General features: G+C 51.5%; 13 protein-coding genes across 13 annotated transcripts; 7 read left to right on the top strand and 6 right to left on the bottom strand.

Annotated features, from left to right (window-relative positions):
- Positions 1 to 1,287: 1,287 nt before the first annotated feature.
- BBBOND_0311810 (hypothetical protein) lies at positions 1,288 to 2,193 on the top strand (the record flags this gene model as incomplete). Its single annotated transcript, XM_012914010.1, has 1 exon — positions 1,288 to 2,193. One exon carries the CDS (start codon positions 1,288 to 1,290, stop codon positions 2,191 to 2,193), a length of 906 nt encoding a protein of 301 aa, XP_012769464.1.
- Positions 2,194 to 2,392: 199 nt separating this feature from the next.
- BBBOND_0311800 (hypothetical protein) lies at positions 2,393 to 2,761 on the bottom strand (the record flags this gene model as incomplete). Its single annotated transcript, XM_012914009.1, has 3 exons — positions 2,393 to 2,505; positions 2,541 to 2,665; positions 2,745 to 2,761. The coding sequence occupies 3 exons, from the start codon at positions 2,759 to 2,761 to the stop codon at positions 2,393 to 2,395; spliced, it is 255 nt and encodes an 84-aa protein (XP_012769463.1).
- Positions 2,762 to 3,415: 654 nt separating this feature from the next.
- Positions 3,416 to 4,058, top strand: BBBOND_0311790 (hypothetical protein; the record flags this gene model as incomplete). The annotated part of the gene is given in 3 exon segments (XM_012914008.1): positions 3,416 to 3,577; positions 3,589 to 3,792; positions 3,876 to 4,058. 3 exon segments carry the CDS (start codon positions 3,416 to 3,418, stop codon positions 4,056 to 4,058), a joined length of 549 nt encoding a protein of 182 aa, XP_012769462.1.
- A 528-nt stretch (positions 4,059 to 4,586) lies between these two features.
- On the bottom strand, positions 4,587 to 5,060 carry BBBOND_0311780 (hypothetical protein; the record flags this gene model as incomplete). Its single annotated transcript, XM_012914007.1, has 3 exons — positions 4,587 to 4,790; positions 4,862 to 4,920; positions 5,006 to 5,060. The coding sequence occupies 3 exons, from the start codon at positions 5,058 to 5,060 to the stop codon at positions 4,587 to 4,589; spliced, it is 318 nt and encodes a 105-aa protein (XP_012769461.1).
- An 891-nt stretch (positions 5,061 to 5,951) lies between these two features.
- BBBOND_0311770 (hypothetical protein) lies at positions 5,952 to 6,192 on the top strand (the record flags this gene model as incomplete). Its single annotated transcript, XM_012914006.1, has 2 exons — positions 5,952 to 6,023; positions 6,061 to 6,192. The coding sequence occupies 2 exons, from the start codon at positions 5,952 to 5,954 to the stop codon at positions 6,190 to 6,192; spliced, it is 204 nt and encodes a 67-aa protein (XP_012769460.1).
- Positions 6,193 to 6,231: 39 nt separating this feature from the next.
- On the bottom strand, positions 6,232 to 9,141 carry BBBOND_0311760 (hypothetical protein; the record flags this gene model as incomplete). The annotated part of the gene is made up of 1 exon (XM_012914005.1): positions 6,232 to 9,141. One exon carries the CDS (start codon positions 9,139 to 9,141, stop codon positions 6,232 to 6,234), a length of 2,910 nt encoding a protein of 969 aa, XP_012769459.1.
- A 1,404-nt stretch (positions 9,142 to 10,545) lies between these two features.
- On the top strand, positions 10,546 to 12,153 carry BBBOND_0311750 (MACROPHAGE ERYTHROBLAST ATTACHER-RELATED, putative; the record flags this gene model as incomplete). The annotated part of the gene is made up of 1 exon (XM_012914004.1): positions 10,546 to 12,153. The coding sequence occupies one exon, from the start codon at positions 10,546 to 10,548 to the stop codon at positions 12,151 to 12,153; it is 1,608 nt and encodes a 535-aa protein (XP_012769458.1).
- Positions 12,154 to 12,527: 374 nt separating this feature from the next.
- BBBOND_0311740 (membrane protein, putative) lies at positions 12,528 to 13,608 on the top strand (the record flags this gene model as incomplete). Its single annotated transcript, XM_012914003.1, has 2 exons — positions 12,528 to 12,838; positions 13,068 to 13,608. The coding sequence occupies 2 exons, from the start codon at positions 12,528 to 12,530 to the stop codon at positions 13,606 to 13,608; spliced, it is 852 nt and encodes a 283-aa protein (XP_012769457.1).
- Positions 13,609 to 13,658: 50 nt separating this feature from the next.
- Positions 13,659 to 15,312, top strand: BBBOND_0311730 (membrane protein, putative; the record flags this gene model as incomplete). The annotated part of the gene is made up of 7 exons (XM_012914002.1): positions 13,659 to 13,988; positions 14,046 to 14,096; positions 14,133 to 14,474; positions 14,512 to 14,634; positions 14,858 to 15,049; positions 15,085 to 15,205; positions 15,242 to 15,312. The coding sequence occupies 7 exons, from the start codon at positions 13,659 to 13,661 to the stop codon at positions 15,310 to 15,312; spliced, it is 1,230 nt and encodes a 409-aa protein (XP_012769456.1).
- A 265-nt stretch (positions 15,313 to 15,577) lies between these two features.
- On the top strand, positions 15,578 to 16,649 carry BBBOND_0311720 (Pre-rRNA-processing protein TSR2, putative; the record flags this gene model as incomplete). Its single annotated transcript, XM_012914001.1, has 4 exons — positions 15,578 to 15,633; positions 15,672 to 15,772; positions 15,809 to 15,897; positions 16,365 to 16,649. 4 exons carry the CDS (start codon positions 15,578 to 15,580, stop codon positions 16,647 to 16,649), a joined length of 531 nt encoding a protein of 176 aa, XP_012769455.1.
- A 212-nt stretch (positions 16,650 to 16,861) lies between these two features.
- BBBOND_0311710 (RIBOSOME BIOGENESIS PROTEIN, putative) lies at positions 16,862 to 20,142 on the bottom strand (the record flags this gene model as incomplete). The annotated part of the gene is made up of 4 exons (XM_012914000.1): positions 16,862 to 17,131; positions 17,169 to 19,038; positions 19,078 to 19,620; positions 19,658 to 20,142. 4 exons carry the CDS (start codon positions 20,140 to 20,142, stop codon positions 16,862 to 16,864), a joined length of 3,168 nt encoding a protein of 1,055 aa, XP_012769454.1.
- Positions 20,143 to 20,449: 307 nt separating this feature from the next.
- On the bottom strand, positions 20,450 to 21,046 carry BBBOND_0311700 (hypothetical protein; the record flags this gene model as incomplete). Its single annotated transcript, XM_012913999.1, has 1 exon — positions 20,450 to 21,046. One exon carries the CDS (start codon positions 21,044 to 21,046, stop codon positions 20,450 to 20,452), a length of 597 nt encoding a protein of 198 aa, XP_012769453.1.
- Positions 21,047 to 21,122: 76 nt separating this feature from the next.
- BBBOND_0311690 (CW-type zinc finger family protein, putative) lies at positions 21,123 to 23,813 on the bottom strand (the record flags this gene model as incomplete). The annotated part of the gene is made up of 1 exon (XM_012913998.1): positions 21,123 to 23,813. The coding sequence occupies one exon, from the start codon at positions 23,811 to 23,813 to the stop codon at positions 21,123 to 21,125; it is 2,691 nt and encodes an 896-aa protein (XP_012769452.1).
- Positions 23,814 to 23,823: the final 10 nt, after the last annotated feature.

Below are 23,823 nucleotides of genomic sequence, written 5' to 3'. Positions count from 1 at the left end.
TAACCCGGGTCGGCACCTAAGAGGTGGTACGCAACCTTATATTGCAATGACATTTTACATGGATTTACTGTTGCAAGAGCTGCTATTATGGCATCCGTCATAAAACTTTGGAATTATACACGAAATCAGCCAGACAGAGTAGAAGTCAACGCCAAGAGGCCACCCACCTGCTAGTCTCAATGTTATGGTGGGAACAGTAACTGCTTTGGCAGTCTACTACCGTAATTGCACCTCAATGTTAGCACATAATGTTTTTGAGGTGGAAGTGAAGCCTAATTGTGAGACTTAAGCCAATTGTGTGAAAGTTGCCTTTAGTCTGATCGATTCAACGGTAGCGTGGTGAAGATGCCATTTGAATAAATCAACATTAATTTAGGAACATACATTGGCTCTAATGATTGCAATCTCAGATATGATAATGAAAACATTGCCATTGGGAGGAGGTATTCACATAGGATATCATATGAACTGTCACCCCTCAGATTCGTGCCAGGTTGAGGTGTGAAAGCTGACAGCCATTAATAAGACCGAATCTGCCATATGACGCATAGGGAATATGATGCGTCATACTACCGTTCTGATGGTATATGAGAAATGTGATGTGTACTGCGGGAAATTATATCAGTGATGGTGCCGTAGTTGAAATAAGGACAGCGAGATGAAGAGACAATCAAGCTACTAAGTAGTGTTGATTTATCTGGATCAAAAAAGTGCTGAAGCAAAAGATAGACACGAGTAAAACGTATATATAGAGAGAGGCAACATTAGATTCGCGTAATTCATTGATGGCACAGTTAGATATACAATCGTGAATCATTCCATACAATGTTAAGAGTACTGCAAAAGGTCTAGCAATAACACCCTGGTAACATAGAATTTTTAAGAGTACAGATGTAAATGAAAGCGGGTATTTTATGGCTTATGTTCCCGTACGGACAGAAGCGTTACCAGATGATACCATGGTCGTCCCACAGCAGACCGTTTTAATGTTGCGTTATGCGACATGAATGGATATGGGATTGTGATCTTGCGTCTACCGTGTTTGAGTCCAACGTCCATGTCATCATTATCTGGACAACGCCACTCTCCGATGCAAACAGTGGTCATCCATGCTCATGGTGTCAGTGCTCTGGGACTGCAGTTCAAGTATGCATGCGCAGCAGGATGCACAGCGCCTCGCATGTGAGTACGTAAGCGCTGTATGACTCCAATTTTCAAAATATGACAGAGCCTTAAGATAGATAACCTGTTGCCCCGGGTGGCGTGTGAATGGAGTCAGCGGGGAGGATGGCGGAGAGGACGGAGGAGGCAAGTGGAAAAAACCAGTGCGGATGTGGAAAAACCGAATGTACTCATACTGCAAAATATGGCGTCTGCTGTGATCGCACTTGCAAGGTATACAAGGCAGGTTGTCCGCCCGGATGTGAGGGCTGCAAAGTAAAATGCAAGGCGAAAGGGAAATGTCAATGTTGTACTCCCCGCTGTGGTTGTGAGGCGGATTGTTATGAAAAGGGGGATGGCACGTGCAAAGGAATAGGCACGTGTACACGATGCAATGCAAGATGTAAGCAAGATAATAAATGTTTATGTCATTTCTGTAGCTGCGGAATACACTGCAACGGTGTAATTTGCAGCTGCTGTAGCTGGTGTGATCCTGAGAATTGTTCTGGAAAAGAGTGTAACGGCTTTGTAATCGGCAGATGCAAAGACAAATATCCAGATACTACTGGATGCCGAGGTCACGTCAAATACGACATATACGACAAAGACGGCAAATACGGTGCTTTATACAATCGCGATGCTGAAAATGTAATCCCGTGCGATAGAAAACCCCACCCAGGCAAGCCATGTACTGGCAAAAACTGCAACTGGCTTAGTGGAGTACGAGACGTGAATGGTAATTGCGTCATTAAATGCACGTACTGCGGCAAACTATGCGGACAAGATAACTTTAGACGCTGCTGCACCATAGCTATTCCCTTGGTGATCACTGTGTTAGCATTCCTTATTTTTAGGTTCATGCTTCCCGAGAAGTTCCACGCGATTATGACTAAAATACGTGCCACATTTGCCAGCTCCCCTAGGCACTCCGCCAGATCTTTCAGTAATCTCGTAGGTGACAAAATTCCCCAGGAGATGAACACCGACCGCTACCCCGCCGTCCCTCCAAGGGCATACGCTGGCTTGGCGTAGAGTGCTAGTATCGCAGCAGCTGTCACTTTTTAACAGCACAGTATCTGCATCATGGCAACGTAGTAGCAACACACGCTAATGCTATTATATCACCGCCTTATCACCACTATTGGTGCGTTAATCAATGATAACCAAGGTGGATTGACTGGCGTTGTTGTACTAAAAATCGCCGGCGTAGCAGCTCTTCAGCACTCCACGTTTATAGTAGCGTACATTGTTTGATGCCGGAAACGTATGTCATGTACGCCAAGCTTTTGTCATGGTGATAGGTTGGCCCTTTTGTTTTCCTTACCTTTTTAACTAGCACATAGCCTTCACTAGAAAAGTAAACTCAGATATAATCTTACCATACTCCACCATTCCACGTTTTGATTTGCCATATATGCAATTTGTGTCTACGTTAATTTGATAATTTCCCGTACCCTTGTCGCCCTCTGAGCTTAGTTCGCCCACACCCCTCAGCAACTTGTTCCTGTAAACATTTACAACAATAAGATTGAAACCACATGAGCAACCATCGGCTTAGCGCGCCAATTTATCAACTAACACACTTCAACGCATACTGCATTAAGTTGATGTTAGGTCACAATGATTCCCATGGGTATCCATCCCTCCCACAGTCACATTTTCGAATCTCGCAAACGACTATGTGCATGTCGTTCATTTGCCTCATTATGAGCAGTTCGAATAGCAGAGACGTGTTTAACAGATATGTAAACTATTCGCAAAACTGCCCAGGCATGTCTGCAGAGCCACTCGCTGTAGCGAGTGATACACACAATCGATGGGCTCTATGGTGCTGTGAGAGCGTGCCAGAGATTCGCCGAGGAGCAGGCTTATGACGACGGCACTGTCAGAAATATGACAACGGTATTACTCAGATACTGAATGATCTGGAAAGGGAAAGTGAGAAGTGGACTTACATTGGCAGTTTTCTGTTGAGTGAATTTGCGAGGCAGAAGAGAGGGATAACCGTATAAAAAGACAAAGTGCGAGCTAATTGTAAGCATGAATAAACGTCTGCTGGAGACGTAAAGCAGGTAGCCTCGTTCAATTCGCCAATGTGAATCCGATATCGTCTGCATATGATGCATGAAAGTGTCGCCGGGTACTTGCTGATGCAAAATTATGGAACATTGAATAATACGTTATACGAGCAGTGCTCTGTTGATCAACAATACTATACGTTGTTTGCGATGATAGAAATTGTTAAAGCTATTTAATGAGTGCTACGCAAGCAGTTCATTTTGCGGGCGAAGCAATCGCGGACCTTGTGGAAGGGCCGAACGCGAAAGACGCTCATGACGCAAACGGCGAGGAGGATGATGAGGAGAATGAAGACGACGATATAAGGGATGGCGGTGATAGTAACGAAATCATCTATGTAAGACGTAGCACTGGATTGAGCCGAAAAAACGGAAGCAGAGCGTGCACCGGGAGCATGGCTATTGCAGTCGGCAGGAAATATGCCTGTCTTTTTACCTGTACAACATGGGCACAGACATTTACATTTGGAATTATTACACTTTTTACATTGGTTCGCACATACCGAAGGAGCGCAATCGTAATTGCGGTAGCCACTTTTGCGCTCTAAGGAGGGTATAAGACATTCAATGCATCCTTGATGCTCACATTCCTTACAACACCAGGGACAGCAATAACAAACCACATTCATTATACAGTTATTACCGCATTCCAAGCACTTCTTCTGCGCCATCTTTTACTCAACATACAGAACCATGAACCTCCTACCTCAGCCAGGGACACTGACCGTCTCCCATCGGCGTCACTGTAGCAGCCAGATGAACGCCATCCAAATCACAGCCGATTACATCACTACAATGAAGCTATCACAACTGAGATAGTGCCCAGTCAAGGCATGTGAACGGTATCCTGGCCATGGCATGCAGGTATACCGGTGCCAGTTGAGCAGTCGACCTCAATCATCACAGACCGTGCAACGTTGGCGGCGCCGACAACTGCTGTAACATGTCATGTAATGAGTACCTACCTAAGCCACATCGGTTGGTTAATATAATAGTAATATACACTGTTATCAGTAATATCACACAACCACGCCGTCCACTGTCCATCACGTCACAACCCGGTGGATCCTATTGCTTTCATCTCAACTAGTAACCCTGCAATTACACAATTACTCATCTAGCATGGCACTCAGAAGCTGCCTACTTAGGTGGCCAATTACTTAGCTTCACAGTGAGATGACGTAGCCACCTCTCACAAGTATCCAACGTGAAAACGCATTGGCGAAATTAAGATTGACGTTAAGGTCATCACTCTGGTCAGCTACTAGGTCACCGCACTGCTCCTGTGATTGGTCATCACCGCAATCATTACTCTGTCTAGAACATTAGATGTAGGTGGCAGTTAGGTTATTGTGATCTGCTGCGCAGTAGATACCGCACCCTGTGGAACGGCCGGATGCGGAAGTAGACCATGCCGCAGACGACGAGGATGATGAGGGCGACGGCGGCGATGGCGGAGTAGGGATGGGGGGAAGGTGTGGAAGATTCGGCGTCGGTGGAATTTGGTTCAGTGGAGACAGCAGCCGAATGCGGTCCACTGGAGGTGTGAGGCTGAAGACCGGTGGGAGCAAGGGAAGAGGCGGCAACGGGTTGCTGTGGACGTTTCGCAACACAACAGTTACATGGACAAGTGCCAATGTCACAGTTTTTACATCCCGAAGACGAGCATGACTTTTGGAATCTACGCAAATTGTAGAAATGCAAACATAAAATGCAACGGTCACGTTGCCTGCAACAAACTTCACAACACCTGTAGCAGCACCTACAGTCACTCGTCTTACAATCTGTACCACATATACACGTAGCGGACCACCAAGCCATCTTCCCCTTCCCCTCCCAGTCCCCTCAACCTACTAACATATCAATCACTTAGGCAACGCATTCACCGACACCCATGCTTCCGCCAGGGATACCATATCCTCGCCTCTTGCATGACAGATATATCACACCCATGGAGGTTATATGCAGACTGCTTACCCCGACCCACACCTCGATGATGCAACGTCTGGGATATTTTGAAAACAAACATTAATTGATGCGCCGTATTCATCATTGTCAAAGTTTCGTGTGTGAAGCACCATTAAAATAGGCAATTCTGCTCTATCCTTGGCACCCACCTGGAATCCAGCAGGCATGCTGTGATACCAACAAAAAGGCATAGCGCTTCAGTTGACTGCCTAGCTTTCTCAACTTTGATATGGAGCCACTAGTACCCACAGCACCTCACATATCGTTATGTTAATACTGTGTCACGCAATCCTACACTGTTTATCGAACCCCCACCGTGATGGCCTCGAACTCCACATGGAGTGGAGATTTACCTAACACCGTTCGCCGCTTCCTAAACTCGCCATTTGACCAACATGTTAATTTATATATTGGTGATTAACATTAATATGTGAAGAATTGGAAGTTCTGTTGCTACCTACCTCATCAAGGCGCGAGTTGTGACTGAGTCCCGTAAGATATGGAAACCGCAATTTAGGAATCATCAACATGATTCAGTTTGACATTATGTGACATCGCATGGAGTGCGTTGTGAACATATAATGATGGCACGAAGCCATTCCTCTGTGCCTCACCACCGGTGATCCAACACGGCCAGGTACGGCATAGTGCTCTCTCAACAACATTTGTGAAATCAGTGAAGTCCATTGTTATGTATCAGTTGTTACTCATTGCGGAGTATTAATTGCGTTGTTGGGTTTTGAAATGGCAAACGTAGACGAGTATGAGTGCATCTCACCTTTTATGTTTCTGAAGGACCATGAACGCAGCACGGACGTAATGAGATGTACTTTTATTCATGTCTAATATGCAGGCATTATACTTCACCCCAAAGTTGATAATACTAGAATATGATATAGGATTGGCAATTACAGTAATTCCAACCTTCACTGATGCTGCCGTTGGATACACCAACATAGCGACAAACACGAGCTACGACAATTAAAGTGTATAATTGCCTAACGAGGTACCAAATCTGCGTTACTCATTCCTTGGCGTAATAGTTCTCGATCTGTATGGTGGAAAGAACAATACCCTTGATGGTTACGCAGCGGCATTCAAGTGGCGGTGTTTTGCGAAGGGTCTCCCCGGGTCCTACGACTTTGCCGTAGAACTTCAGTGTGACAAAGTGATTACTCCGGGATGCTCCCAACGACTGACTGATGTCCCTTACGTTTTTCTCTTCACCGTCCACGTAAACTTGGTCGAAGCAACCGGGTGGATCCAAGACGTACGGTGCTGGGCAGTAGAATGCCGCCTCACCGGCAGCCTGGATGTCTATCTTGCAACCTATTTGTTGTCCGTTAGCGTCGTAGATTTCGGGTGTCTCAGGCTTGAACAACTCATCTGATTCGTAGGTAAAACCGCAGCCTTGCATGTAGGGGTCCGTGGTCTCTAGTTGAACCTTGACGACATTCCAAGTGTATTTTTCTGACGCGTCTATGATACTGGAGACAATAGGTTCGGATTCGTCAGCAGACAACGCATCACCGGAGATGCTTGACAAATCCAATGGTTCGGCCTTCTTGCCGCATACGAAGTTCATCCGCACGTGCTCACTGCTTATCGGATCTTTGGAAATCAAGATGGCGCTTCTACTCGTTCTGATTGTCAATTGTTTGTGCTCATTACTTTTCGGATCTGTTTGGTATACAACTTCCAACGCGGAGTGGGTAGAACATATAGAATCTGCATATTTCTCACGATTAAGTTCGAGACCATCCGTAACCTCGTTAATTTTATAATAGAACTCCTCAGGTGGCATAGGAAGCCAAGTAGTCTCCAGATTTTCAGTATTTACATCGTTTTGCAACTCAGAATCAAAAGCACATGTCATGTGCAACGTTGTGCCCATTTGCATCTTAATGGTCTTCTCTGGTGCATGATATATAACAAGATACATGGGCGAATCGATTTTGTCGCTTGATGGCACGCCCTCACTCCAGGGTAGAAGCATGTAGGGGAGTGGCGTGTGAGACTCCCCTGCACGACGTACTACATAATCATTAACAATTTTGCGGTTGGACGCCAAAACAAGCCTTGATGTTTCGTATCCACTTCGGTCAACACAGACACAGGCATAACTGAGAGGTCTGTTAATGAAGCCCATGCGTAACACGCGAAAACCTACAGTGGGATATGGTGTCACATTCCTAATAGATCTAGGGAACGGCCTAATACTATTAGAATAGAGATCATATCCCGTCGACGCACAGTTACCAGGCAACAGCTCCTCGTCTGGTCTGCAGTGGATACCAAAGTGTTCATCTGTCGTCGACATATCGTTGACGCATTCATACGTTCCCCCTAGACCGTTACCCATAGGCTTGGTGGAACACCCGTCCTTGCTCCTGTCTGGGTCAAACACACTTGGCTCCCCCAGGTCGGATCCAATGATGTCATAATGATGAGTAAGCGCGAAGGACACATTGACCACGGCGCGTGTCTCGTTGGCAACGTTTTCGCTTTTAGATACCAACTTCCAGTGATACAAGAATGAGTTCAATCCTCCCTTTAAAGCCAGAGGTTTGTCTGAACGGTACTTCAGCTTCACCTCACCCCGTGATATTTGAGATGCATCCAACTCAAGAGCATCGCCAGCAAGGGCTTGGTCGTATGCAACTTCGTCGTAATGATCAATGTCACGCAGTGATTTTATCTGACGCAGCGTGGTCATGTCCTTCGGCAGAAACTCAGTTTCGTATTCATAGACAGATGGCAGTTGGGAGAATGGGACAGTAATTGCATCTTCTTCTATATCCCCGTCGTCATCTCCCTCGTTTTGTTCGTCGATAGACGACGAATTCACTACCGGTGCTGGTAACCGTATCGTCAAGGTGCTGCCTGGATGAAGTACCACCGAACACCAAGGGCCACGGATTGGCCGCACCCGGTTGCGCAACATCATACTCGCTATGTCACAAACGTACTCGGTTTTCCGGCGAATCTTCATCTTTGCCATCACAGCACCTGTCTCGGGATTTATGCACCTGCATTCACCATGGAAAGGAGGTAATGCGAAATTAATAAAATATCGTGCTACCACCCAGGGTTTACTTTCTTCGAAATTCAAATAAGCGTTTGGGGGATAGGCTGTCACAATTTCATCGTTGTTGTTGATAAGATATTTCATGCAATTAGGAGGATCAATCCAGCCTTCGCAAAGAAATCCAATACGTGATTCGGACATAGGATCTGCCACGCATGAAACCGCTCCGGTCTTTCTATCTATGGAAACCTCATTCTCTGCGTCAAACAGAGGCGAGGGGCGGCTTCCACAGCCCTGGAGTGGTCGATCCATGCGTCCTCTGTCTAAGTAGAACACGCCCAATCCATGCCCTATCTTCGCTATTTCTTGAGTCAGCGGTGTTTCTTGGGTCCAAGGAAGCTCTTGCATCCCATCGAAATCATCGAGGCGGTGCAGTTGACGCTGCAATTCAGCATTCAGAACCAAATCTTTAGGTCCGCAGATAAATATCAGGCGACGTTCTGTACTGGCAAATAATTCGTTGGCTGAAAAATCCAAACGCAGTTCCGTTGACGTATCATTTGACACCAACCAGATGAGTGGATTCTCGGCTTCGGAGAGCAATACATTCGAAAGTGGTATAGAGCGAAGCTTGCCGTTGTTACTCACATACGAGTTGACATCACCGTCTTCATTCGAATTAGGCCGAGGATGCCAAACATATTCTGTCCCTTCGACATAGATCGGGCATATCACGGTTTCTTTAAGAGGGTATGCAATATCCATCCGACATCGAACGACAGCATTGTTGACGAGTAACTCGCCCTGGTAGTCAAAATTATATTCCGATGCGTATATGAATCCCCCACGATGCAGCCATATTGCGCAGAAAGCTAACACGGCATTGATCAGGGCGGAAATTCCCATGGTGTTGAAAGGCGTTGTATGTTGCGCTTATCCCCTATAATTGCAACCGCCTTACAAAACCAAGCAGTTCTAATGCATCAAATAACGTAGCAACGTGTGCGCACATCAATAATACGGACAATAGCTTATTGAGTTCTGTAATAGTTTTACAAGGATGACGGCAGCTGTCCGGATGCTTACCGAAGAATAACCGCCACAGTTCAGACAAAAAATTAACAACTGAAGGAAAAGACCTGATAATAGATCAGATTTGAGTTGCTGTGCATTTTTTAGGAGCATCTGGTCATTGAAAGATCATCGTAGCACTCCACTGCGCGTAACTGGCCGTGTGCCGTAGTTGCCAATGAACGAGAAAGTGTCACCACGATCGCAGATATCGGAATAAACCAGCCTCAGATCGTGACTGATACATGTATACACAAGAGCAAGAAGTACGTTGACCTGGTGGAGGACCTCAATTGGTGCCAATTAAACAAGCACACGAAGTTCTTCGTTGTACCCTGTGCGTTGACTCGCTATGGACTTTTGGTGCGTGCTAATATTAAGCAGATGCTTTAATTAGGCAGCTAGGTTGGGTTCGACGCTCATCTGGTACAGGTGGTTTTCCGGCAAACCTATGGTTTTGCGATGAGGATGAACATGCGATCAAGACTATCGACCACCGCCACAGACGAGCACATGAATCACGCCTGGAAATACGGACACTACGAAGGTCATAAGGCGACGAAAACGGCTGATATGAGCAAGTCAAGTCCTAAACCGTAGCTAAAGTCTGATAACATGAGAACCGCCTTGAGGCGCAACGCAACTCTGTCGTAGTTATTTGCGTTATCTTTTGCCACACCTATGTTGATTGAATCATACATTAACAGCTATCACAGAGGATTCACGTGTATGTTGCAAATTGCTTGGCCGCGCTCTCAGTTGCCTTACGGTCACAAAGAAATGGAGGTGGCGTGAAGAGCAGACAACTTTTTTTCGAAGTGAATAAGGCACGACGTCGTTAATTAAGACAAAACAAAAGTATGGACTTAGGGCCGACCTCAATGAAGATAACCATATGTATTTTATGCCGTCAAATCGGCTTATGTAACACACTCAACTATTACTAACATAACCATCGTGCAATCGACGCCATTTAATGATACGTATTGAAAATGACGGACCGTATATGATGCGTGCTGTTCGTCGTAGTTGCTTGTAGTAAATAAGAGCCGCCGTCGTCGATGGAATCCAATGACGTTACGCAAAAGCACACACTAAAGCGTATTACTGAACTCCAAATTACTGAAGACACGGAATTCACATTTTATTTGTGCATATTAAACGAATATATCGGCTAATACGAAATGTGCGTAAATTTGCGGCCGATGCGGAGGCGTTGGATTAGGCGTTACACCCCTCATGGGGGTTAAACTGAGCAATTTTAAAGCCTTCGTCACTCCAATTTTAATGAACGCAGAGGCAGAAGTAACTGATGCCGATAACTCGGCGACTGAGAGAGACGAGCCCATCAGGAGGCCGCGGCGACCTCTGTATACACCTCGGTCTCCGCAGTGCTCCAACGACGTGACAGACGGGGCTGATGAGGCGAAAAACGACACTGGATTAATCAAAGATGGGCATCTATCAGAGCTGGATCGGTCGCTAATTGCAGTTCCCTATGAGGTTGGATTATCGAATATGCGTGAGCTGGAGCACCTTATGGAGAAGGAACTTCTGCTTATCGCGAGCTACCTTTCGAAGCGACTAGTGCTTTTGGAATCGCACGACATTGTGCTTGAGAAGCTGCAAAGGGCACTAGAAAGACTCCAACGGTTGGATTCATCTCTGCGGAGAATTGACGCATCGCTGGAAACAGTGACCTCCCAGCTGTCTGCACGCATAGATACATTCCATACCGAATCTTCATTGGGAACAGGAAAAGTAGACAATAAATTCTGCTTCGATGACTATCGGCAACGTGTTGCTTGGGTGGTGTCGGAATACCTCTTGCGAAGGGGCTATCTCAGTGCCGCTACGCCGTACGTGGCACAGGAACAGCTAAATATGTTGGTTGACACGGACTTGCACGCCACCGTCGACCGCATATATCGCGAGCTTCTGGATCGCCAGCTATCAGGGGCGCTGGAATGGGCCGAAGCGAATTATGAGACCCTCGTGAAATTAGATTCCACACTTTTGGAGGACATCAAAGTGCAACAGGTAATTATGCGTCTACAGGACGAAGACGTCACGGGCGCTATTTCGCTTCTCAAGTCCTTTGGAAGCGCAATGCTTGAACGATGCGAGGACTCCAGGAAGCTGTTTTCTGCCATAGTGCTGCTGAAGGTGACGCATCAACGAAGACAAGGCAACGTTGAGCCTGTAGATTCACAGGACCCTGATCAGGTACCTGGTAGCACAGAAATGGGTGATCGCACGGACGACAACAGTTCGCAGGACATGCACGAACAAAATGCCCCTGCAACCCCTACGCAGTCGAACGAAGACCCAGAGACCGATTCAGATGACACCACGCCCCAGTTGATCTGTATTTACTGCGATGAGACCGTCAATAGCGAGTGTGAAATCTGCAATCACTACACTGATTTGACAAGCCCCGACCGGTGGGACAGTCTGGCAGCCGAGTTCTACCGCTGTATAGTTTCAATATACAATCTTGGTCAGCAGACTCTGCTCGAGAACCTGATGCACACAGGTTTCTGCGCCATAAAGTCCACCAGCTGCGCAGATCACAGGAACGCCACGTGTCCCGCATGCCTTCCGGAGTGGCGGCAATACGTCGACAAAGTGCCCACGACAACGAAGCTGGACTCCGTATTGGTGTGTCCGGTGACAGGGGATGTGATGGGCTACGACAACGCGCCGTTCACCAGCCCTGGCGGCTGCGTGATATCGGAGCACGGGCTCAACACGCTGATCCGCAGCGGCGACGGCAAGCAGGTTGAGTGCCCGCAGACCCGGCTTATGGTCCCCAAAGAAGACTTCACGAAGCTTTTCATCACTTAGACCGCGGCGTGAGGCTATGTGCGATCATCAAGGGAGCGCACAGCGCAGTATGGCACGTCACACGTAAATGTGTAGGCTTCACAGCTCGCCCAGCGCAGCCGTAGCGGCGTCCACACCCGCACAGAGACTAGTGACGATAAACATGTACAACAACAACAGCTAATGCAGCGCGGTGTCGAAGATCTACGGCGCGCGACGTGCGGAGGCCACCGCGGCGCGTTGATCGTCGAAGGCGGGCTTTCAGGTGTTACCCCCGTGTCGCGATAATTGAAAAACTGGTATATTGTCGATACGGTATTTGCGGTGTTTAAAATTTACCGTCACTAAATTGAAGGACCTTCTGCGCAGTGTACCTGTTCCACCGTGACAGAGCCATGGCATATAAAAAGCAGAACACCGCGTCCGCCATTGGCGCCAAGATTTCTCAACTGTTGCGGCTCGACAGGGGCGAGAACTGGATCTATTGCGGATTCTTCGTGGCGCTCATTGTGTTGTACAAGCTCTTCTCCGATGGCGACTTCTCGTTTTTGCTGACGTTGTCGTCCATGATCAGCTGCCTCAGCTTCATCGTGGTGACCTACTGCATCACTTCGGCCAAGTCGTGCAAAGGCATATCGCTGGAGACCATGAAATGCTACTTCGTGTTGCTGTGCTCGAGGCTCATGTCGATTGTGCCCTTCCAAGGGTGAGTGATGGATAGTTAAGACACAATTCCGTGCTTTCCTCGTCTTTTCGTTTACATGCAGGGTCTTACACTTCGATGTGTTGCAACGTCATCAACTGCCGTTTCACACCTATGTTGCAACCCGTGTGTATAAATTCATAACGTAGTGTTTATGTTGATCACCAAAGCGGATGGCGTGTTATCGGCGCCCAAGCATCTCGTCGAAATGTGTATGTTAATGACATTACAGGTACCTGCCGTCGGACTCCAGTGGCGACTTCCTCTACCAGTTTTCGGAGTTCGTGGCCTGCTGCTTCGCCGGTTACATCGTGTACCTCTGCGCGTACAAGTACCATGACACCTACGAGAAGGAAACGGACACCATGCCATCTTACTACGTGATGCTTCCTAGCTTCCTGTTGGCCTTGTTCATGCACCCCAACCTTAACCGCAACAAGTTTGGAGACACGTGCTGGGCGTTCGCCCTCTACGTGGAAACCTTCTGCGTTCTTCCACAATTGGTCATGTTCCGCGCGTCGGATAGGGCTAAGAAGTCGACTGTACACTTCACTGCGGCACAGTCGGCCGCCAAGTTTTTGGGATTCATCTTTTGGCTTTCAACCTTCAGGGAGCTGAATGCACGTGGCAACATGCTCACTCACTACGTTGGACACTGGGTCATCTTCACGCAGTGCATCCAGATGCTGATTATCGCTGACTTCGTGCTCCACTATATGCAGTGTATCACTCGCGGAATCTCGGTGGAGCTCGTGATGACGGAGGATGTGTAACCCGACGGTCCGTGTCGGATTAGTAGCATTGTAGCTGTAAAATACGCATAATGCTAGATTTTTTGATACTGGTGTTGGTGAGGGTGTTCGCACAGGCTACTGTGTATGCAGTGGCGCCCGCTCTTCCATTTTTCGTGTTGCGCGAATCTCGCGATGTGCTCGAATACATCGCGTTAGACGCCGCGTCGCGGCTCAAGTTCTTCGAGAACACATCGCACTTCATATACAGTTTCACGTGGTTGCTTACATCGGCTGTCCCGCAGCTGCCGGCGCTTGATGTTACCAAGGTGCTCATCCTTCTGGTAGACATTGCTTCGGCGGCGCTATGGTACAATACGACGCGCCTTCTAAGCAACTCCGGGCTGGAAAAGAACAAGCATGTGCGAGGATGCGATTTTGTGCGTTGTTTTCTCGATAGATTTTACATGTGTGCTCAGGCATCCTCGCCCTTGTTCATTGCGGCTCTGCACCTGCTCAACCCGTTCTCGGTAAGTAACTGCGACACGTGTTCGATGAAGTTTCAGATAATGTACAATGAAGGCTGCAACGCCGATAGCGTACGCTATTTTTGGGTTTCTCTCGCCACTTTCGCTGCTGTCAACATCAATGTAGAGCGTGGCGCTGGTATTAAGCCGTACGTCATCTATCAGCTGGCAGCTTCCGGATTTTTGATCAACGGCGTGTTCAAGATGTACGCGGTGCTGCCTGCGCTCACAATGGTCGCCGTGCACAACCGCCTGCAACAGAGCAACGAGCCGTCCATCACGTGGAAGGAGCTGAAGCAGATGTTCGCGGTCATTTGCCCGCACATATTCCTGACGCTCTCCATTGTTATCCTCTATTACACAGCACGTGGGGAGAGCGTGGTTTGTTTTTGCAGTTGTCTCGGCCATTCACGGGCAGGTAAAACGTGCGTTGGAGCTCGAGTACACCGGCCGCGGAACTGGTATCGACTATTCACTCTACTGGTACCTTCATCGAGTCCTACCCGCCGCATTCGAAGCAACAAACACGTTCAAATCACAGGTGAGCCGAGATGTTTGCATGGATGTGTCATTGCATTTTACAAATGCTACTTCATGGCGGATGCTAGCATGACTCACCATGCGACATTGCCATATGCACCAGCTGTACGCTGAGACGCATATACTACGTGCTACAACGTGTTTATTGCCTTGTTTGAACGCATTTATGACCGTAACGGCCGTCTGCTAGCATGCAACGAGACACTTCGAGTAATTCCACGCAGATGATGATCTTTGTGCTCCCCTTCCCGTTGTTGGTACTGCTGCGCAAGCGGCCAATGGAGTGCCTGATCACCACATTTGTCATCGCAATTCTGCAGCACCCCAACCTCTCGTTGCTGGGCCTCTGGTATATCGTCTGCCTATGCGCCCTGCATTACCCAATGATGGACAAGACGATCGGGTTCACTAAGATGGTGGGTTCACGCAAGAGTGGCGCTAATGTGCACAGATGATGGTTGCCATAGGGGCGATGTGCTTCTCCGTTACGGCGTACGTTACGTGGGTGGGCCGCTACATAGCCAACCCCAACTACTTCTTCGCCCCGCAGCTACTTATATTCGCAACCATATGTAGGTGCTAGCGCAAACCGCCCATTACGATTGTAGGTATATTGCTCGAGGACTACACTAAAGCGACGTTCCAGCTGTCTAATTCAACGTCGCAGGTCCATAACTAATTTCACGGAACCGCTAGGTCGGCGTTTCTAGTCCAACTGTAACGCATATGCGCAATACAAGCGCCTAATTTAATACTAATAGCTACTAAGACCCCTTCGTACGTTAAACGAAGCTGCTGCGCCCTTTTTGTGGCGGGCCGTGCGGCGCCCTCGGCGGATAAACGTAGCCTTCCACGCTACACACTGGCACAACCAACGTGCAAAGGTGTAAACAGCCTTTATCGCATCCGTATTGGCTGTCTTTACACCCACGAACGTTGCAAACATGAACAACGCCGTGGAAGCCTTCCGTACCGTGTGTCGGAAGGTGATGAGCTGCTGGTATGAATCTACCGCTGCCTTCGGTCATTTCCACTCAGGACCGCTCTGAACCTTGCCGTTGATAACGGCTGGGGCGGCGACTCGTCAGAGCAGAAGCGGGAGGCGCTGATAACGCAGCTCATCGACTTCTGCCTCTCAAGTTAGTGCCGAGGTCTCCCTCTACACAATTTTGCAGAGAAGCAGCTCTACACCGACGAGGTCGAGGACCTGCTCTTTGACAAGATGCAGACGCTTTTCAACGTAGATATAGAGGACCAGAGCGAGGTAGGTGCCCTTCGCATGAACTCCATGCTGGAATGACATGTCGCCGTATATGCTGGGTTTGCACTGAGACACGCTTTATTAACCGCTGTGATGCCAATTGACTCAATGTGGCAGTCAACTGTTTATTCTGTTGCGTGGTCCTTTAATTCTCTGTTCTGATAGACGTATAAGTCGGATGAGTAATGCGCTAAACCGTAGATAAGCAAACGTGAAGTATATGCATGTCCCATCAAAACGCCCATTACACGCACATACGTAGTGCACCTATTGTTCGATGTCTTTTTTTTACCAGTTGTGTCTCATTGTACATTCCGTGTTGCTCCTCTCGTGTACGGATGGTGTTTGCCGTGCCGTGTTACACGTCGGCGATTTTTCTGATATTCCAGTTATACCAACTTGCTCATATATAGCCCTTGTTGATGCAACACGTCGTCGTAAGAGTTTCTAAATGGTATGATGATTCTCAGGTCGAGATCGCACGGCTGTTGGTGCAGCTGCACAACACGTGCAGTACGGGCGACTTAAGCTTCGCGGTGGAGCTCAACGAGAAGCTGACCAAGTGCAGCACTGAGCACTGCAAAGTCAAGGATGAAGTTGTGGAGGCGTCTAGCGGCGAGTCAGATGATGATACGGAGGGTGAAGGACAGGATGGTGAGGACGGCCAGGATGCCGGTGCCGCCAAGGGGGCGGGCGCAAAGCCAAGGCCGCGCAAAACGGAAGAGCTGGAAGACGGTTGGACCAAGGTGCTCTGAGGCACCCACTACCGCCAGCGTCACGCCGTGGTACGCAACGGTGGCATATAAGGCCACGATCGCAAACAAAACCTGATAAATGTTAGCTGAGTTGCTCCCGGATGCTATGCGTGTGAAGTGACATTACGTGATCAACGTATGCATTGAAAACAGCCAATTCACCGGCTCCGTGCCATAATGGCAGCGGTATGGTGTCGTTATAGCGCCCCGGATCAATCCAGACACATCTTCGCGCGTTTGGCAGCCTCGGCCATGCCACGCTTCATGTACCGCTGCTTCTTGACGCTCTTCAGCCTCTCCTTGGCAGCCTCCGCACGTTTCTCCTCCTCGATCATCAGCTTCGCCTTGTGCTTCTCCTGGTCCGCCTTGCGCTTCTCGAGGCGGCTCTTGCGGATGGTCATGAGCCGCTGCATCATCGCCGCGACCGAGGCCTCGTACTCCGAGTGGCCCATGGTCTCCTTTGAAGGGTCGCTCTCGTACACCTGAACGGAAGTTATGGCGGTTTGTGTTGGATCTTACCTTCGGGCGGGACGAGAACGGCAACTTCTCGAGGATAGGTTTCGGGATCCTGATGGCATTGAACCTGCGCGTGGGCCTGCGCAAAAGCGCCTTGGGCTCGTAAACGGAGTCGGGGTTGATGCCGCTTTCGGTGCGCAGCTCGGCCATCGTCCGCACGCGACGGAACGCCTCCCAGTCAACCATCGGGTTGAAGAACCGCTTGGTACGCACCGACACGAACGCCTTGAGCATCACCAGGTCAGACATCAAAATCTTGTCCTCGAAGGTCGCACGGAATGAGCCGTTTTTGCCCACCGGTTTCTTGATCTCGCCACGGATCCCGGACGCGGTCACCACACGCGATCCCTGGCACTTGATCACCTCCAACTCGGAGGTGAACATGTCCTTTATGAACGCGGTGTTCTTCATGATCTTGTACGGGTATCCCTGCACCTTGAGCTTCTTCTTGATGTTGAACTCCTGGTTGGTGCCCACCACAACGCCGGTCGCCGATATGCGGTAGTGCGGCACGCGGGACCAGTCCTTGATGGCGACCACTCCCAGGCTGGGCGGCGCCAGAGGGCCATAGAGATTTGCCAGGCAGTGCATGTGTTCCGGGGTGTACTTGAGCATTTTAATGCGTGTGTTGTTGCGCTCATCCATGCAGTACACTGGCAGCGACTGGAACCTTCGCCACCCGATGGAGAACAGCAGCGGGTCGTTTGTCTTGAGCACCCGTGGTGCCCACCTATGCTTGCGCATTTTCACCTGGATGTACCCAGACGACTGCTCGCCCATCTGCAAGCCGCCGATGATGATCGGGCGCCCACGATTAGCGTCGCGGTGCTTCAGGAAATCATGAGGCAAACCGTTCACCGTGATGCGAACGAATTGGCCAACGTTACCGACAGATGACAGGGCCAAGGCCTCGTTGTAGAGTCGTTTTTGCTCAGCCTCCTCTATACGCGCCAACTTCTCATTTTCGGGGTCATTGCCCGCAACGGCCGCCGCGGCAGAATCGTCGGCACCCACGTCAGCTTCGTCTGTGTAGTTTTGGAAGCACTCCGACCTGAGGTCCGCCATAGCCTCTTCATTCCACTCCATATCGAATTTGTCGTCTTCTAGTCTCGAAAAATCCACGAACACCAAGTCAGTCGGCGTCACGGATTCCGTGCCATATACCTTCGTGGCAATTTCGTCGGTCAGATTGCTTAGCGCCTCACGCTCTTCTTCAGTCTCCACGGAAGAATCGCTTTCGTCCTCGCTGGAGCTGAACGCCCCGTCAATGTCGTTATATCCCACCCCGTCACTATCACTTGAATCGCCATCAGGCGATCCCTCGTGATCGTTTCTGCGTGACCTTGTTCGGCTCGCCGATTTCTGCGATATACTGCTGCCCATATCACGACCATCATCATCATCATCATCATCATCGCCATCATCATCATCATCATCATCATCATCATAGTCCTCATCATCGCCATCATCATCATCATCATCATCACCGTCACCATCTTCGTCGTCAGATGCGTAATCGCCATAACCATCCTCGACATCATAATCGCCCTCCTCGTCTTCATCTGCGTCTTCGTCATCGCCGTAATCGCCATCACTGCCACTGCCGTCGTCACCGTCGGCTCGTGCGTCTGCTGCGCCCACGGGCTTGAACTTGTACGACCGCAGCTGTGACTTCAGGGCGTCCTCGCTTTTTTGGAGTTCCCTGACCATCTTCACGGCCTCCGACTGGATGGGCTCCTCATCAGCGATCTCGGTGAAATGCTCCTTGGCACGTGCTAGCTGGATGTACATGGCGTCATCGTCCAGCATGACGTTGCCGACGTCACACTCAGGCGCGTATATGTTGCGGTTTTTGTCCTTCAGCGTGCGCCCCCTGATACGCGGTGCAAAGTTGTACATAATCGCCACTTACTCAGTCTGGACGGGACATGGGTCCTGCATGTTGGTCACCGATTCCGGGATGAAGTCCCCGACCCCAGGGATATGCAGCGCCTGCTTTCCCACGATACGCGATCCGTACACGTATCCGTAAAAGGACACCCTCACTGTGGCGTCATCGCCATCTTCCTCGCCTTTGCCGTTGACGGCCTTGCCGGAACTGCCCCGCACTTTGCCGGAGTCCTTGCTCGACGTGGGTCCGAGCACCTCGTGCCGCAGGCAGACGCAGTAGAAGTGGCTCTGCCGCCACGAGATCGTAGTGGGCTTTTGCGATGCGATAGCTCTGGCGACGTTGACTATTTCGTTTTTCTTGTACCTCCCGTATTTGAGGCCGTTGAGGTAGACCATCTTGGCGCCGTCGTAGATCTCGGCCCAGAACCGGTTCTTCAGCCGCTTCTTGGCCTTTCGCAGCACGCTGTTGTCGGGGAAGCCCTCCATGTGCGTCACCACTGCCACCACCCTCGGGAACCCGTGTGTTTGCATGATGTTCAGGAATTCCAGCGTCTCCATCTCGTAGCTGCGGCGACGTGACACGGACGCAACCACCGTCTTACCCGAAAGAGCAGTCGATCATCACGAGGACCAGGTCCGCCACCTTGCAGCAGTCCAACATGTCGACCATCGAGCTGCCGCACTCGATCAGGGTGAGTCGGCGCTCCTTGGACGAGACAAGCGTGATGGGCCCCTTGACGGCGGCGACGTTGCGCTTGGCGTAATGCTTCACCAGCGACTGGATCAGCGTTGTCTTCCCCACTCCAGCGGGTCCCTGCACCACGACGACAAACGGCGGAGGCACCTCCGCGGCCTTGAAGACGCGAGGGCGCCGAAGTCGCTTCTCCTCGACCTCGCTGGCGTGCTGCACTCGTCGGTGCACGGCATGGCGCCCACCGCTGAAGCTGAACGCCTTCGGGTTGTGGCGCGCCTGCTTGCCCTTGATGCCCTTCCGCTCGAGGTCCTTCTTCTTTTTCTTTTCCGTCTTCACCCGGGAGTTGCTCCGCTTGTGAGACTGGTGCGGCACCGCGCCTGCCAGACCGTCCATCGCGACAAGTACGGCCAGAGCAACGCTTTTTGCGATATTGTTACTCAACGAGTCGAGGCAAGGACCGCCGGCCAAGGCAGGTACCAATCAGCGTCGCCGCTGCCAGGATTCCTCACCCCATCCAAAGCGAGCAAAGCAGCTCAAAACAAAACACAGTCTACGAAAAGCACTTAATTTAATCAACATAGGTTGATTTCTGGGTCCTTGGGCGCGAACGACGCCCGAGGGCAGCGGCAGAGCCAGGGGAAGGCGCGGCACAGCCGCAGCCAGCGAGCTGTCCTACACACCGCCATGAACTAGGGGGCTATCACTTTCTGTGCCTCCCCAAAAGCTTGTTCCATGCGTGGTCGATGTCGTCGGCAATGGAGCTGATCAGGCTCCTCTTGACGGTAGAGGATATGGTCCGCAGGGCCTCCTTCACCTCCGGTTCGACGTGACTAGGCTCTCTCTGGTCCTCCTCGATGTGCTCGTGGATCTCGTCGGTGACATCCTTGTGATGGCGCTGATGCCCGTGCTCCTCTTCGTCCGAGCTAGACTCGTCGACACGCGAGTCGTCTGTTTTCCTCTCCTTGTGTGTGCGTTTCTGTCTCTTGTGTTTCCTGCGTTCGATCCAGCTTTGCTTGCGTTTCTTTTTGAACTCCTCGGGGTTTTCGTCGTCGCTGTCCTCCGCGGGCTGCTGCGCCTCTCGCTTTCGCTTCACGGAGCCGCGCAGCTTCGACCAGAGGCCGCGTTTCTTTTTGCCGCCAGATTTGTCCTTAGCCTTGTCCTCTGTCTTTGTGGCGGATTTCTTGAAGAGCGGGAATTCCATCAAGGAGGCGCTAGAGCTGTGCAGCGAGTACGCCTCGCAGCCGCTGGCGGCACACACCAGCGCCAGTCCGGCTAAAAGCACACCGAAGCTACGCATTTTGCTACAATTAAGACATCAGTTGAACCGTGCTTCCCAGACAGAGGCACCCGGGAGCACACATGGTTAGGCTGCTCTACACCTCCGTGAGCAACCTAGGGTTCTTGTATACATCGACATTGATCTCGACAGGCTCCGGCTTGAACTCCGGGATCGGCTCAGACAATAGCTGGAGATTGAGCGCCGGCATAGCGGGAGCGTCGAGCGTGCACATCCGCGGTTGGACTCCGGGGACACTGCCCGTTGTAGACGCGGCCCCGGGGGCCTTTTTGACATCGGGCACAAAGTCTATCGGCTGCGTCAGCATCTCCATTGCTTTGGACGCGTCGACACCGAAAGACGACATAGGGCGGTGGCTTCTGCCGCGTGAGGCCGCACGCCGTTCAACAGGTGCGGTGTGCTCGATAGGGATTGACAATTCCATCATCAGCATCCTCTCCTTCTTGCTTAGGGTGGGTTGGGTCGCAACAGGCTCCGGTTCCGGCGGCTTAGCGACTGGAGTCGCTGCTCCTCGCGCATAGCGGCTCGTCGAACGCCTGACCGGTCGTCTGGTGGCCGGGGCGGGCACTTCGGGCTCCGGCGGCGACGGCTTCGCCTTCTTCACATACGATTTCCCGGTGCTGTTACGCACGTATTCTTCACGTAGTCTGCGCAACTGCCGGTCACTCTGCGGCACGGTAACCCGCGAAGAGCGTGTGGTCATGCGTCGCTTGGATTCGCGTTTGGTCTCCACTGGCGCGGGCTCCGGCGGCGCTGAGGTCGCAACGCCAGACGCCTGCATCGCGGCGGAACGGACGCTGTAGCGGGTGCTACGCTTCACCGCGGGTTCGGCCGGGGCCTCAGGTGTTGGGTAGACGATCGGCATTGCGAGCAGCGACAGCGGCTGCAGGAACGATTCCACAGGCAGTGTGCTCGCGCGCAGTTTATCCTCCAGCAGGCAGTGCTTGCGGGCAACCCCGTTCGGCTGCTTGTTCTTACGGTTAACGAACACAGACAGTAGGCCTCTGAAGTCCTCACGGCTCACGGATGAGAGGGCTGCTCCCTTGTGTTCGGCACTTGCCGCCTCGGAAGCGACTGCGTTCGAGGCTCTGGAGGCAGACGCGCTTGCGCTCTTCGTTCCGGAATGAGCGGCGCGCGGCGACTTACCGGTTGACGCCGTTGCACTGGTCGCTTTCGTAACTGGCGTCTTGCCATCGATGGGGCTGGCGCCAGGCGTTTTAATAGCTGCATTCATTACACTAACCGACCTTCTGCCGGATCTGACAACGTTCGGCGTTTTGACTTCAGCATTGGCAACAGCAGGCGGTGCACGTCCAGACGATCTGGAGGTGGACGTGGCCGGCCTATGTTCGTCAGGATTGTACGACTTCTCGAATCTGATCAGCTCTTCGCGTTTAACTGGCGGGAATTTGCCAAATTTGGGCACCTGCAGAGCCAGCTTCGGGAACATCGCGGCCAACAGCGACCGAGGCGGCTCCGCACCAGGGTCGATTTCCTCCACGGTGTCGATGGTCGACGCGTCGTTGTCCCCTGTGGGCCACTCGGTCTTCCTGGCCAAGCCGATGGAGACCGTGCCGTCATCGCGCGGGACGTTGTCGTCCTTGACAAGTTCCTCCGCGGGATGGAGCAGTTTGCTGGGCGGCCGTGACGTGTCGTTGGCGACGCTGAGGGCGGCCGCCGTCGGCAACTCGTCAATAAGGAGCACGTTGTGCGGCAGCTCCGTCGCTAGCAGGCTGTTTGCGCCCAGTGAGTGGACTGTCAGCCGCTTGTGCAACGGGTGGTCGCTCCTCTTTTCGAACAGCAGCTCCAGCACCTCATGGTCCATGAGGCGGTCATTGAACCCCCTGGATGTGGGCCTTGGTTCGACGGGGCGAACTGGGAGCGTGACCTTCTTGCCCGTGGAGGCATGCACCTTCGCCTTGGGGGTGGTCGCGGGTTGGGAGTGGTGCTTGAGATCGGGGAAGGTCTCTTCAGGCACCGAGCACGAATTGTGAGCGGGGTCCCAAACGTTCAACGAACAGACCCAAAAGTCGGGCAGCTTCTCGGTATCCACTGAGAGCGGCAACCTTCGCCATTTTTTACATTTTTCACATTGGGCCCAGTTCTCGACAGTCGTGACCGGTGACGGCTGCCTGGCAGCGGTACGCGAGGAACGCGAAGATTTGGACTCTGCACGCCTCGACTGGCGGGTATTGCGCGTGGAACCTCGCGTTTTCATCGGCGAGGTTGGCGGCGGAGCGTGCGCCTCGGCCTTGCGGCGGGCCGCGGCGTCGGCAGCGACATCAGGTTTGGCGCTGCGGCCCCCGTTGGAGTTCGTGCGACCAGACACTGGAGGCGAGGGAATGTCGTCATCGTACAGCTTGTCCGGAATTGGCGCCAGCAGCGCCGACGCCGTGAGGAGGGAGGCACTCATGCTGAGGCTTTCGGCACGGCCGGCGAGCGTCGCACGCGCAGCCTGGGCCAGGGCGGAAGGGAGTTTGCCAATAAGCTTCCCTGGCGCCTTCTTCACCGGCGCAACGGCCTTCGATTTCGGGTTCACACCGCCGGCAGCCGGGTACATGGCTGCACGCGCGGCGTCGGACATCGTTCTGTATTCTGGCCTTGTGGAAGGCGCCTCGCCGCCGGGGCCGTTGACAGGAACGGCGGATGGCGACGGCAGCGGCACGGAGTCCAATTTGCGCGCCAATTGGGCCAGGCCGTCGGCCTCAAAAGGGCCGGGTGGCGCATCCTGTTTGGGGATGGGCTGCGCTAGCTTGGAGAGGTCCATTTGCGTCCTG

The sequence above is a fragment of the Babesia bigemina genome (genome assembly GCF_000981445.1).
Source record: "Babesia bigemina genome assembly Bbig001, chromosome : III".
In the NCBI taxonomy this organism is placed as follows: Eukaryota; Apicomplexa; class Aconoidasida; order Piroplasmida; family Babesiidae; genus Babesia; species Babesia bigemina.
This window is presented reverse-complemented; position numbering and strand designations above follow the sequence as displayed.